Raw genomic sequence first — 15,076 nt, 5'->3', positions numbered from 1 at the left:
AGATACGTGCTCTTTAAAAATAGGTTTCTGAGTAAAAAAATGTAAGGGTTATGAAATCCCAATTTATCTTCCATTAAAAGTATTTGTTGCTTTTTTGTAGATCATGATTAAGGAAGCCATGGCTTAGTGTAATGTATGGGCACATTTAATGTGGATAAACTAAGTTTACTCAGAGATGTACACCAGGATGTGCATCTGATTTACAATTCCTAAAACAATTATGACATTTAGGATTGTTATTTTATCCCCTCAAACTCTCAAACTAAAATGTAGGTCACATGATAGAACTTCTAAACAGAAGATAGCTTTCAAAATGCTGAAGTATCAAGTTCTACATAAATAGATGCACCTGTAAAGACTTTTGCAACTCACTACATTAGGAAAATTTGATACCTTAGAATCACCATATGACTAAAAAAGATTGAGTTACTTTGGGCAGTGAAAACTTATGCTGATGTTTCAGATTGGGAATGCCACTTATAAACCTACTTATCCTTAATTAAACAAAGTATTTCAAATCATTACTTTATTAGACTGTAAGAAAAAAGAAAACCATCAATGCTTCCAAGTTTGCATGTGTGGTCTTTCTCCAGAGACCATTTTCTATAAATTGGACTGAGGCATAAAAAACAGATGCTTCCTTTTTAAGGGAAAAAAGTTTAATCCATCTTTTTTTAAAATATTTTTTGACAAAGATACCCTGGCCTTTTGAGTCTGTGAAGTGTTTTTGTTTAAGAACTTTAGTAAGTTTTAGTATATAAATTTTAGCTAAAGTGACTAAAATGCCTTTAAAACCTGGAGTAATAGAATTAGTTGGGTTTTTAAGATTATGCTGATTCATGATGGAAGACTGCATATAGACAATTAAATTTTTTTGGTGATCTATTATAAATTTCAACTTTGTTTTTTTGCTATTTATTTCTTCTGTTTTTGTACTGTAGGGATCATATAGAACAGTTTTAAAGATTTTTAATCTTTTTATTCAGGGTGTGTGCCTGCCTCTCCCTCTCTCCCTCCTTCTCTCTCTCTCAATACATGCACACGTACACACACCACATAAACACAATTTACTTTTCCATTCATTATCACTGACAATGTTTAATTAGCTTTTTGTTACATGCGTTTGTATTGCTTTCATGTCATGTTTACTTATTTATTTATGGCAGTAAGAAACCCAGGCAGATTTCTCCACTGGAAAATCATGGTTGTTTCAAGTCATCTAATACTCTTTCAAAGCACTGAATCAAATTTGTGTTCAGTTCATAGTTTTGCAATTTGTAAGAAATTAAATAAGGGCACAAGATTTTATTGAATGCAAGTTGTTTCAGCTACATTGTTTCAACCAATTCCCTATTGCTTGTAAGAATTGTCTAGGGGTATAACAATATCAAATCTAACAATCATTGTACTCCAGCCACAATTGGAGTATACTGATTAGTTTTTAATAACTTTTTTATGTCCCTAACTAGCATACCACAGTACAATTTGGACTTCCAAATACTTTGAATCAATACAAAAATGTTACTTCCATATTTGGCTCAATGAATCATTTGTGTAATCCTTTCAAAGAGCTGCTCCCCACAGTGTTAGTTATACATTACCATGGCATTCACAATTTCCAATGCTTATATATACCACCCATTCTGACCAAATCTTGTAGATACAGGAATATATTTTTTTCCCTTTAATGTTTGCATCATGAGAGAGAGACATGGAAGGGTGCAATTATACAACCTAATTGCAACATGTGCCTCTAAAAATATTTTTTCCAGATTATTATATTATGTTATTGTTACACTGATTTCAAAATTTTATTGGAAACCCCAAAGTTAGTTTTGAAACAAAAACTTTGTCCTTAAAAAGAACATATAAAGCCTGAATGCATGTGCATTCAGTTATTCTTGCCAAATGCCATGTAAATTCACTAACTGATAAGTAGTTATTAATGGAAAGGGTACAAATATTTCCTCTCTACCATTCTGAAAGACAATTCAAGTTCTATGACTTTGCAAGTCATAGTTCTTCTAAGTTCTTCTCTTAATGGGATATTTAGATGCTCTATCAAGAAATAAAACATTGTGTTCAAATTTTCTTAACCTATTATCTTTTTTATTCTTAATTATATTAGTTTACCCAATCACAAGACCTTATCCTATATAATAGCAAGGTTTTTTAACCATGTCATTTGTACTGTTATAACTTTGTCTTCCCTGCATATATGGATTTCTAAGCCTATTAACTTCATTCTTTTATTTGTATTTGTTTGATTTATGTCTCCGTTTTTTTTTTCCAGGACTACATGGCACTCCTTTTTCCAGCTTTTTTATTGCTCCAATACTTTAATTGCTATTTCTTGAAAGCTTTGCCATTCTATTTGATATGTTAAAATTTGATTTCTAAACAATGAACTTTGAAAACTGATTATATGTACAGAATTGGCTCATGATTACATTAAGATTGTCACTTTGTTTCTAATCATAAGTTGCAAAATAAGCAGAAGTTCACAGGTTCATAACCTACCACCATTACTATCACAAAATATATGTGCCAATAAAAATTATTGCCTTTAATATTCTCAATCTTTAAAGCAACATAGCTTAATTTAAAAATTCAAATTAGACTTCACTTTGCACGTGTGTAGGTTAAATACGACTAACAATTTAATTCTGATAAATAGTCACATATTTTTGAGGATTGCATTAATGTAAATATTAAAAAATCAATAAGATTAGCCTTACTTTGAAAAGTTATACAAAGTGGGTACTTAAAAGATACAACTGAGATCAGGGAAAAAATCAGAAACTATATTATTTCTGTAATGCAATTTAGATGCAAAATACTTACCTACATATTTTATGTTTATGCATATGTATGTGTTTGTATGTGTGTATACACAGAACAATTGTAAACACACACACACAAACACACACACAGAGATGTCTGTCTTTTTCCCCACACGCTTCTTCAGAATGATGCTGTTCCAAAGAGAAACTTTTCATTCTTATTTTTTATAAATGACCAAAAAGCTATGCCACTAACACCAAAGCCCTGCCTTTGGAAGGAAGAGAATACTGTGAGCTGTACAACATCAGCCACGAAATTGCACGGCACTAGGGAAATTAAGCTGCATTACCTAAGTAGCTCCAGAACACACAGACCAGCTGAGCAAGCGGCTCTTCTACTCACCGTACTTTCCGTGCGAACATAGCCGATGTCTTCAATAGCTCTGATGTTGATGATATGGATTCCCTTCTCCTCAGCAGGTAATGTGGAGTATTTCTCATTCATCCTCATTGTTGTTTCATTAGAAGCATCTCTGAAATTTTCTGGGAGAAACTCCACCCCATGAAATGAACCGTCAGGGTCTAAAGAAAAGAGAAACAGCTTAGCTTAGAGCTTTTCATGACATCTCTTTTCCAGCTGGAACATGTCCAGGTCTGCCTCTCCCCCTGTCTTTTGTTTTCTGAAAGGACCTCCCCTATCTTCTCTCCCTTATGCTCCCTGGCTCTACTCTGAACACTTGTATGCTTTGCCCAGGTTCCTTCTTGGCATTGGCTCAGCTAATCAGCACAGTAGAAAAGATTCTGTGTCACAATATAGATGCTGCCAGACTCTTTAGACTGCAGTAGCAGCTGAATGAATTGAATGTCTAATTAACTGTTTCACAAACAGCCATTACAAATTCATTGTCCTCAACACACAAACAAATAATAGTAGCATATAAGCAGAACAAAACAGAGACCCACACGGAATATGCTGCATGCTTACTTACCTACACAGCCATACCGTATAAATAATGTTATAGTCAGAACACGAATTGAGTCAATTCTGTCAATTGTAAAGAATTATGAAATTTGAAACAATGACAATCTGCCAGTGTATACACCTGAGCCCCTTCTGTTACAAGTGTTAACAATGTAAGATGTAAGGCAGAACAAACATAATGAATGGGAAATCATAAAAATATGATATGTATTTATGATATGGTTTACCTACAAAAGTGTAATAGGGATGCATTATAATACAGCTCATTTTTCTCAATTGTCAGTATGTTACACTAAAACAATACCTCTATTGAGAATTTTTTTTGAGATTGCCATCACTCCTTTAGTCACTATATGCAGTGGTGGGATTCAATTTTTTTAAAATTACCAGTTCTGTGGGCCTGGCTTGGTGGGCTTGGCTTGGTGGGTGTGGCTTGGCGGGCATGGCCGTGCTTGGTGGGTATGGCATGGGAAGGATATTGTAAAATCTCCATTCCACTCCACTCCAGGGGTAGGATACTGTAAAATCCCATTCCCTCCCCATTCCACTAACCTGCTTTCAGCTCCGTTCTCCTGTGCACAGCAACAAAAGACCCAGCTGATCAGCTGGGACTCGGGAGGCAGAGAATAGATGGGGGTGGGGCCAGTCGGAGGTGGCATTTGCCAGTTCTCCGAAATACTCAAAATTCCCACTATCGGTTCTACAGAACCTGCTAAATGCCACCTCTGACTATATGAGGGTAACAGGGTGATTCAAAGCTCTTCACACCTCAAGTAATCTATCATCCTGAATCTTACATTAAGAATGAGATGGTCTAATGAAGATGGTATTTTAAAAGATCCAGAGAAGATTAGACATGCATAACTTGCTTCTCAAATTATTTTTCCCCAAGAAGTACAATGTTTGGATCACTGCCAGGCAAACTATCACACAACTATTGGCAGCACATTGACTCTGTATCAGAATGGCCAAACAAATGGCAACTTCAAATCTCAACAAATAAATGCTCTGTCCTACATATTGGCAAAAAAAATCAGAAAATAAAATACAGGCTGCACAGTCAAGACCTTGTTGATGATCCAAACTCTGTCAAGGATCTTGGAGTACTCATTTCTAATGATCTAAGTGCTAGAGCCCACTGTAACTACATAGCCAAAAAGGCGTTAAGAGTTTTTAACATATCTTACATAGCTTTTTCTCTGGTAATATTACACTAATAACTAGAGCATACAAAACATTTGCTAGACCAATACTCAAATACAGCTCATCAGTCTGGAACCCACATTACGGATCTGATATTAACACAGTTGAGAAAGTTCAGAAATATTTCACAAGAAGAGTTTTCCACTCCTCTACTCGTTGCAGAATACCGTATGCCACCAGACTCAAAATTCTAGACCTAGAAAACCTAGAACTATGCCGCCTTCGGTCTGATCTAAGTATAGTATATAAAATTATACATTTCAGTGTCCTACCTGTCAATGAATACTTCAGCTTCAACCATAACAACACAAGAGCAAACAATAGATACAAACTCAAGGTTAATCGCACCAAACTTGATTGAAGAAAATACGACTTCGGCAACAGAGTGGTCAATGTCTGGAATACTCTACCTGACTCTGTAGTTTCTTCCCCAAACCCCCAAAACTTTAACCTTAGACTGTCTACTATTGACCTCACCCCTTTCCCAAGAGGTCTGTAGGAGGCATGCATAAGCGCACCAACGTGCCTACTGTCCCTGTCCTATTGTTGCTTATATTTTTTATTTTTCTTACATATATCCATGTATTTATAACTATGTTTTTACTTATACCTATTATCTTGTAAGCAATTGACAAAAATAAATAAATAAAAACTTTCCTTTATGATATGCTATGAGGAACTATATTTGGGACCTTCTTGTAGGCACATGATAGAATGCTCTGCAACAGTGGGTAATCTTCATTCTAACACCTGTTGAATTGATACAGCATCAAAAAAAATTCATGACAATCTATGAATCCAATCTGCCACAAATAAAAATATATGACTAGAACACTAATTGAAACTTTTTAAAAATTGCAACTGTAACTGGAGCTGATGTCTATTTTTGAATCAGCACATTATAGTTTTAAAATTCTGGAAAAAAATATTGCTTGAGCAAAATATTACATAAAACACAGTCAGCTGTGTCAAGCTGTTCCCAACTATCTCAGAGATCTTCGAAGCTTGATAGTAATGGCTCAACAATTAATAAAATTGAGACGATCGGGTCAAGAATAAGTTTTTTTCCCTTCTAACTGGAAAGGGTAAATTTCTGTGTGCTGTATCAAACCCCATTTTGAAAAAGCAGATAGGACCAACCTCCTAAAAGTTGGATACTGAGGCTAGTTGCAAAACTTTCGGGGCAGGGATAGCCTGACATCAGTTCTCTGTGCTCTACTGACCGCTTGGCTGGATTTCTGCCATGTGTTATATGTGGGGCTATTTTGGAAGTTTTGGAAACTTCAGATAGTCTAAAATAGAATTGTAATATTATTAACTGGAGCTGGTCTAACCCATATTATGATATTAAGTCAGTGCTCTGCCAATTGCATTGGCTTTCTCGCTCCCTTTTTTCCCCAGGCCCAATTTAAGACTGTAGTGTGAATTTTAAAAGAACTGAGTGGTTTATGGCCAAAATAGCTCAAGAAATTTCCTTCTTATGCACTAGCCTGATTAATTAAATGCAGGAGATTTATACAATTTTATAAGGAGGATGTTTGTGGAATTCTTGAAAGAGAAGAACCTTTATTCTAAATATTCCCAGGTGTGATGACCCAGGGTGGGATACAAAACAAACACAGTCACAGAAAACAGGTGAAGTTTGGTTCCAAGCTCCGAATATCTTTGAAGGAAGACAAAAACTACCACACAGTTACATGAAGAAGGAAAAAAGCAACATAAACCAGGCAAGATAAGGGCTGGAGGATGTCCACAGATAACCCACACTGGGAGGGACGCCAAAATCAGAGTGGAACTACAGTTTCAACTCAGATATTTACATGATTTGTTTCCAGCATTTGCCAGTACGCAGGTCCAAACTCTTATTCAGTTTTCATACCTGTAGCCCATGAAGAGGATCAAGGCCCTCTCCTCCCAAGGAGACCATGTCTCTCCCTTATCCTCTCCTCCCTGCGTGCCCCAGGATGGATAGGGGATGGGCCTGAGTCCTCCTCTGACTGCTCAGCTGGCCTCTGCCCTTTCCCAGCCTCCTCCACAACCTCCGGAGCCATACTTCCACTCCCTGTCAGCTGTTCCTCCTCTTCCTCAGAGTCAGTCTCCACCAGGGGCATGACACCAGATCTGCAGAAGTAATCAACTTGTTTCCTTGAGTTCATACTTTTAATATAATATGAATACATAAAACAAATTAACTGAATAATTTGCAGTTTCATAGGTACATAATTTGTGCAGGAAGCTATTAATCCATAATTCGTATCCACAATTATTTTACGCTAGAACAATCTATATTTAAACAAACTGTTAATAAAATATAAAAATTTTCCCTACTGGTAATTTGTTTAGATAACTCTGAAACTAAACTGTGAACCAAAGCAAGTTCACCCTCCGGCAGAGAAACCAAACCATTTCTTCTTCTAGATCTATTATACTTTGGCTTGAAAGTAATAGATAACAGATAATGGATAATCAGAGTTGGAAGGGACTTTGTAGGTCATCTAGTCCAATCCCCTGCCCAAGCCGGAGACCTTACACCATTTCTGACAAATGGCAGTCCAATCTCTTCTTGAAAGTCTCAAGTGATGGTGCTCCCACAACTTCCGAGTGAAAGGTATTCCATTGGTTGATTGTTCTCACTGTCAGAAAGGTTCTCCTTGTTTCCAGAAAGTATTTCTGACAGTGACAGCTCTCCCTCTGTCCCTCCCTCCCCCTCTCCTATCAGCAACAGAAGAGAATCAATTACAAATGCTTTCTGGATTGGTTCCATAAAACGAATGTAAAAGCTGACCTGTGACCCCTGTTGGAAAGATGTAAAGAGACAGCTATGCTTGCACATACTTCCGAACTTTATCTGGTGTAATATTGGTGCATTATTATTGGGTTAAATTGGAGGTCTATGGCTGTCCCTAATTCCAATGAACATGCAAACAACATGATGAATCATGATCCAGGTGCATATTTAGTTATTTATTATCTTAAATACATCACAGAAATAATGGCCAGGGGAACATATATAACCTCCACCTTGGTATTGCATTTGGTTGGAATAAATCATATTTGTATTAATATGAAGAAATTTTAATCATAACAAGATTGTGTGGATTAACCCAAATAAAGTATCATCCCAACCAAATCCTTTCAGAATCAACTCCAAAAAGCTGCATATACAAATTTTTGAGAATAAACTCATTTGGGAATAAGAACGTATAATTGGATTGCTTGACTGCTATCCTAGAGATACTTGAAGAGAAGATAATAAGACCATGTGTACTGAAAGTTCAGACATTATGATAACTAAGAAGTGTTTTCATTGTTGCTTCACTATGTATGTAGAAAGATCTACTACTAAAGACTTGAAAAGATCTTATCAGTAAATTCTTTGTGCCTGAGCTTATTCCAGAATTACAGTTAAACTGACTGGAATTAACAAGAATTGTGATCTGTTTGGAGAATATTGTATTGTATTTTGAATAAATTAAATGTTAATTTCAATATTACAGTAACTTTTTAAATGGGACATGTTACTTAATTCACAATTAAACACAATTATTTTATGTATAAAATGTCTTTCTAAAACTTCTAGATTAATCATTTTGTTTTCTCAATCAAATTTTGATAATAATGTGTTACTTTAGAATACAGCAGTGCCAAAGAGATAATGACCAGTAGTTGTCTGTTACAAATGCACACACACAAACACACACATACTGTATATAGATTCTTAACATTCTTTAGTATTCTTAATTGGTAAAATTGTACAAAGAGTACATGCAAGGAAGTAGACTATAAACCTTTCATTCAATTATTATATAGTGAAACATTGTAAGATCAAGTGAATTCCTGGAACCACACAGGAAATTTTTGTTAGACAAGTATTTGGTCAATCCGTGAACACTAAATCCATCATTTTAATAGCTCTACTTCCCCTTTTCTCACTTACTTTATGTTCCATAAATATCACAAATGTTGTAAAATAAATAGTGTAGTTTGGACTTCATATGTGCTTGTTCCATCAAAACCAACTAAAATTGCTATTGGCTGATCCTTCCTCATTGTTGTCAGCCATTCAGTCATATCCAACCCATGGCCACTCAATGGATCAGAACTCTCCATGATTCTCTGACATGGTCATCCTGGTGTCTTTCTTTATAGTGTCCAGACAATAGGTACTAAAGTGGCCCCTTTTTTCCACTGATCACTCTCAGCATGAATGACTTTTCGAATGAGTCAGCTTGCATAATATGATCAAAGTAGGACAGCCTCTGTTTGATAATCTTAGTTTCAAGTGATATTGAAGTGATCCTTCCTATGCTTATTGAAATAGCCTGAGTCACATTACTCAGAAAGTAGGCCTTAAAAGAAGGGTTATTTTCCTCTCAGTAAAAATCTTTTTGTTACTCATCATCTGTACATGACAAAATGAAGAGACATTATTCTTGCTCTGAATAAAGTAATTCAGTTGTCATTCAATTTTTCTGATAGGAATTGGTTCTCACAAGTGTTTCAGTAGAACAAAGTATATGGCTGATGAGAAAGAGAAAGAATTTTTATGAGGCCCTGAAGAAAAGATGGCTAACGTGGTGAGCCTGATTAAGCCTACAGGCTAGAGCAGAGGTATCAAACTCAAGGCCTGCAGGCCGGATCTGGGCTCTGGGGTGTTTAGATCTGGCCCGCAGGGCAGCCCTGGAAACTGTGAAGGACAACTTTAGCTTTTGTTTCACAACTTCAATAAGTGTAGCTCACTAGGTAGCGAGAACAGCAGCAAGAAATTACTACTGTGAGTCCTAACACAGGGATTATATTTACTAATATTAAATGATGACAGTTGGAATAGCATCCTTCTCAGAGATCACTCAGCAACAATAGTCACTTTCAGATTATAATTCATGATTGAATATCTTAATTTTTTTATATAATTAAAAGTAGGAAGTCCTAAGCAAGCATGTGAAAGTAAAATAGCAAAGATATATGATCTCTGTAGTGGTAACCATTTTATAAATGTCCTCCTCATTAAGACAGTATGTGGATAAGACATAGAAATTAGAGATTAGAGAGATAAAATAGAGATTAGAATAGCTCTCCTCAATCAGCTTGGCTGCAGAAAGCTGATAGAAAGCCAATCATATTGTCTATTGAATATAAACTATATGTACAAATGTATTAATAATACATTATTTATAAGTATTTGAAAATATTTTTAAGTATGCTCTGAAGAAACAAGAGATATTAAATTAAGTTGGAAGTAGAATAATATTTCCTCAGAGATTTATAGAACACCCACCATAATGATGTTTCAAAAATGTTTGAAAACCTTGCTGTCCTCCAGGCTTTGGGTATGGTAGTTGTTGAGCTCCTGTAGATTGCTTTTATTGTTATGTTTGGTTTTCCCTTCTGGACAAATATGATGTGTTCCATAATTTTTATTGTTCTTTGCTTTTAAAGAAAACTGCTTTTTAGTAAGGTGGCCTCTAAACTCTAGAAATAAATAACTAGACCCTTTAACCCCAGGCCTTCTCCCTGAAGCAGGTAAGAGATTATAAGATTTCTTCATGCATATGCTTGGAAATACTTTGATGCTTAGACTATGATGTACCTTCAATTTAAACATCAGGGAATAAAAACAGATGATGCAGAATAATTGCTGTTTCCTATTAAGTTATTCCTATGCATGTTATTTGTTTAGACTTCCAAAGATTTTGCTTCAGTTCTTCACCAATATGCTAATATCTAAATTGAAGGTTGCCAACCTGATGTCCATCAGATTTGAACATACCTGTCCAAATAACAAAATTAACATTTAAGGATTATAGAAGTTTATTCACTCAATTTATATAGTTGCCCATTTCAACAATGAGTCTTAGAGTTGCAGTGCAGTATACACAGACACACAGATACACATTTTTCTGTCTCAACAAATGCATCTGAAACTGGAGAGACATAAAAGTATCAGGTTATCTACCATGGTCTGAACTGGGTGCCCTTTGCACCAACTCATCTACAATAAAAATCCTTCTCTTGATGTTCCCGGCAACAATGACCCACACAATCTCCAAAATTCCAATTGTATCCATTGGCCTAAAATATTAGGCTCTAAACTTTTCCTTGAGATAATATGTGTCTTCCTATTTTGTCCATCATATGCCTTTTCCAATTTCCTTTTTCTAATTCACATTATACAGCTCATGCTAGTTGCTCTAATTAACTTCTTATATAAAGTTGTGATCCCTGAAACGTTCCATTTTCATTGAATAGTCTTTCACAATTTGCATCTCTCTAGAAATCCATGCCAGAATAGCCATCAACTGTATTGGCAGGTAGTCTAAAAATTATAATTCTAAACATCTGGAAGACTGCACTAAACTGAGTATGGGAATGTAGGTCTGTTATAAAATCTGAAGAGAATTCTGGATTTAAAAGATGGATGAAAAAACGTTCATTAAAAGCATCAGAGTAAATGTGTATTTTTTGTACCTTCCAACAAACAAATAGAAACACATATGAGAGAACAATAAACAATCCAGGATATACAATTGGGACGAATAGCTATGGCAGGCAGAGTAGATTGCTTCATTTCAATGGCAGTGAACACATAAACTCTGGACTTATATATATGAAATCCAGATGTCCTCTTTGTCCTTTGCTTACTTTTCTAATGTAACCAGCAACTTGCATCATTTAAATGCAACTTTACCCACAAATGCAAATTTTTCTTTGTTTAAAAAATGATAAAGTAACCATAAAAAGAAATTAAACAATCTCCTTAAGATAAACTACCAGGAAAACTGTAATAAGGCCTGCCTCTTGTCAAAAGTTATTAGGGAACAAATGTGACAGACTTGTTTGCAAAAAGACATCACTTGTACATAGGACATATTTAAGGCCTGTCAGTGATTTTCCTCTGTTGATAGGCCTGCTTATTCTTAAATATACACATCCTTTTATATTTGAATTAATCTAGTGCATTGCACAGAACAGTGATTTATTTGTTGAATGAAATAACATGGCTTACCAGTACCTAAATTTGAGCCCCTGCACATTACAATCTTTTGTTTACTGAGATTATAAAAGACTAAGGTCTTAAACTAAAACCACTCTCCTTATATTTTTCTTCCTTTTACATAAGAACTAAAGTCAATAAGGCTTTGCAAATCAATGTATACAAAAATAGGATTGTTTCACCTAAAAATAAAATGTTTGTTTGATGGATATGTCTAAAGTAGTTATTCTTAAAGAACCTAAGTAACACTACTGAACAAACAATTGCATCCATGTGAAAGTGAAGACAGCCATAAAATATTGGTAGTAAAGGAAAAAATCTCAAGTTTTCCAGTATAAACCAATTCTGCAAAAGATAAACTAGTATTTTACCTCTTCCATGGCACTGACATCTAAGAACCACTATTTGTTAATTAGATCAACCTTCTCCACTTTGTTGCCTGTCTGCCCTCATACTGGCTGGGAATTGTAGGAGTTGAAACCCACCACATCTCCAGGAAATCAGGGGGCAGAAATTCCAGCATTTTGTTTCTAACAGCAGCTAGCTAGTCTAGCAAGGCATGACAGAGGTTCTCTTTTGATTGTACCATCAACTGTGTAATCAAAATTTGGTTGATTTTGAAAGCACAAAATTCTTACCACAGTGGATAAACACTCCCCTGCAAGTGCATTTTGTTTGCTCTAAAATTACTAACAGTCAAATTTACTCAAAGTCCTAATAATTTTGCAGCTTGTGAGAGTGGGCATGGCCAGCATGTGACACATCCAGCCCATGGGCCAGGAGTTTGACAGCCCTGGTCTAGCCAGTTTGTAGAATAGTTAAGGTGCCAGGCCATAAACTGGCAGTATGTGAATTCTAGTCCTACTTAGGCACAAAACCAGCTGTGTAACCTTGGTCCAATCACTTTCTCTTAGTCTTAGGAATGTGGCAAATTGCTCCTGAAAAATCTTAGGAAAACTGCAGGGACTTGTCTAGGCAGTCTCCAAGAACTGGACACAATTAAGCGGAAGAAGAAAAAAAGCTAAACATATGACATATCTGGTAAACTGAAAACATCTGAACATGGGAAGACTGTGAGATGAAGTTGTTCTGTACTATAATTAAAAAGGAAATTGTGCCAAATGAAAAGTTTACTGGAGAAAAAAATGTTTTTGACATTCCTCATGGGACTGACCTCAATTGTAAATATTCTTTTGCAAAGCTCTTACAATTGGTACCTAAGCATAAAGTTTTTAAGAAATTTTAGTAAAACCTTTTTTTTTTGCAGTTTGTGGGAAAAAAAAGGGTGTGCTTTACTAAAATTTGTAAAATATTTGAATATGGCAAACTGTTTCCTTTTTGTCTCATTTCACAAATTAACTTTCCTCACAATACTGAGAACTATCTCAAGAAACACATAAGTAAATTTATTTTTAATATCTATAGTAGTATCTGCTAATCAGATACTAAGTTAAGCCACTGTTAGAAAAGAAAAGATAAAAATTAGCTATTCATTCAGTTATATAATAAAGAGATTAGGGAACTGTGAGAGTCAAATTCAAATCTCCCACCAAAATCCCATTTTGATGTAAACACATTCTTAAATTTGTGCTTTCCCTTTTTTAACTCATTTCCCCTTATACAAGTAGTTCATTATTTCCCCCGCTTCATTCTAGCTCTAAAACAAACCACAGTTCACAATTTTATAGGAACAAGCAAATTCTGATTTCCTTAAAACCTGAATTATAAGCAGAAACGAACTGCCTTCCAATCCTGATTCACAATGGAAATGAAAATCAATATGATGTTCATATAAATGGATAAATTATGTTTGATAGAAACCAAGAAGGGGAAAAGGGAAATGCAAGCTCAAGGATTCTCAAGACTCATTCATATACAAGTATTAATTTGATATTATGTTCTAAGCTAGATCTATGTATTTGACTTTGAGCTAAAACCTGGGTTAAAGTATACAGTATATTAGAATAAAAGCAGAACAGAGAAGCCAGCTGACTGTTCAAATGCAAATATTACATTGCATATTAATATTTTAAATAAGTATGCCCATCTTACAACATTATCAAACAAAATTATGCATAATCATTATAAAAAATCAATGAAATGATTGATCCCAAACATTATTTATTTGCACAACAATAGCAATAGCACTTAGACTTATATACCGCTTCATAGTGCTTTACAGACCTTTCTGTTTACAGAGGCAGCACATTGCCCCTAACAATCTGGGTCCTCATTTTACCGACTTTGGAAAAATGGAAGGCTGAGATAACGTTGAGCCAGTCAGGATTGAACTGCTGGCAGTCAGCAGAATTATCCTGCAATACTGCATTCTAACCACTGTGCCACAACAGCTCGCCACCACAAAACTGCCTGATGTTATTGCCATATTTTTAGGCACTTTTTAAACAAGTGCAGTTCTTGTGAATCAGACGTACCACAACTAATATCAGGTACACCTCGTAATATATACTTCTCTGCTTACTATATTGCTTAAAGAGATTTACAAATCTTCATGTCTACATTGTTCACAATCATTTTCACATATCTAGATTCACTATGCACAATATTAATGCATATTGAGCTACACCTTAATTTTAAAAGCAAATTCTGAATTTGCAGAATATTGATTTTTCAGCAGAGATCCTGAAAATCAGGATGAGTAAGGCAATGGAATATATGGACTACAAATTGACTTAACACATTAGCAGGCACCTTCAGCCAGGGCAGACTATTTTACAATGTTTTCTTTCTTTAACTCTACATGGTAGGCGCATACAATCAACACATATAAATTGTATATAGTACTGTATTCTATCATTTTAATGTCTGGCTTTTTAGTTTCCTTTAGAAAAGTTCATTCCAGCCAAGCACTAAAATAATGAAACTGCTCCAAATCCTATTCATGTTCCGGACAGACTACAAACTTCCATTCCCCTGTTTATACAAACATGCATATCCTTTTTGAGCATGTGTCACTGTTTTATCTCCATTTCTGTTAAAAATAAAATATGAAGTCTTCCAAAGTAGTGGTAAGGAAAGGATAGAAAACACGGAAATAGTTGTACTTTTACATGAAGTCAAGAAAAAAGCTTGAAAGCATGCATGTCTAAATGA

General features: G+C 35.2%; 1 protein-coding gene across 15 annotated transcripts in view; it reads right to left on the bottom strand.

The window, feature by feature from the left end:
* Positions 1-15,076, bottom strand: part of ANO1 (anoctamin 1) — a 170,118-nt gene that overhangs the window by 73,041 nt on the left and 82,001 nt on the right. For all 15 annotated transcript variants that reach the window (XM_087921297.1, XM_087921296.1, XM_026706699.2 and 12 more), the window contains one exon: positions 3,187-3,365. In XM_087921297.1, the coding sequence (XP_087777423.1) occupies positions 3,187-3,294 (108 nt within the window). In that variant the 5' untranslated portion in view covers positions 3,295-3,365. The remainder of the gene's footprint in view (positions 1-3,186; positions 3,366-15,076) is intronic.

This window comes from Pseudonaja textilis, chromosome 1, assembly GCF_049901715.1.
Source record: "Pseudonaja textilis isolate UNSWEBS1 chromosome 1, rPseTex1.2, whole genome shotgun sequence".
Classification (NCBI taxonomy): Eukaryota; Metazoa; Chordata; class Lepidosauria; order Squamata; family Elapidae; genus Pseudonaja; species Pseudonaja textilis.
This window is presented reverse-complemented; position numbering and strand designations above follow the sequence as displayed.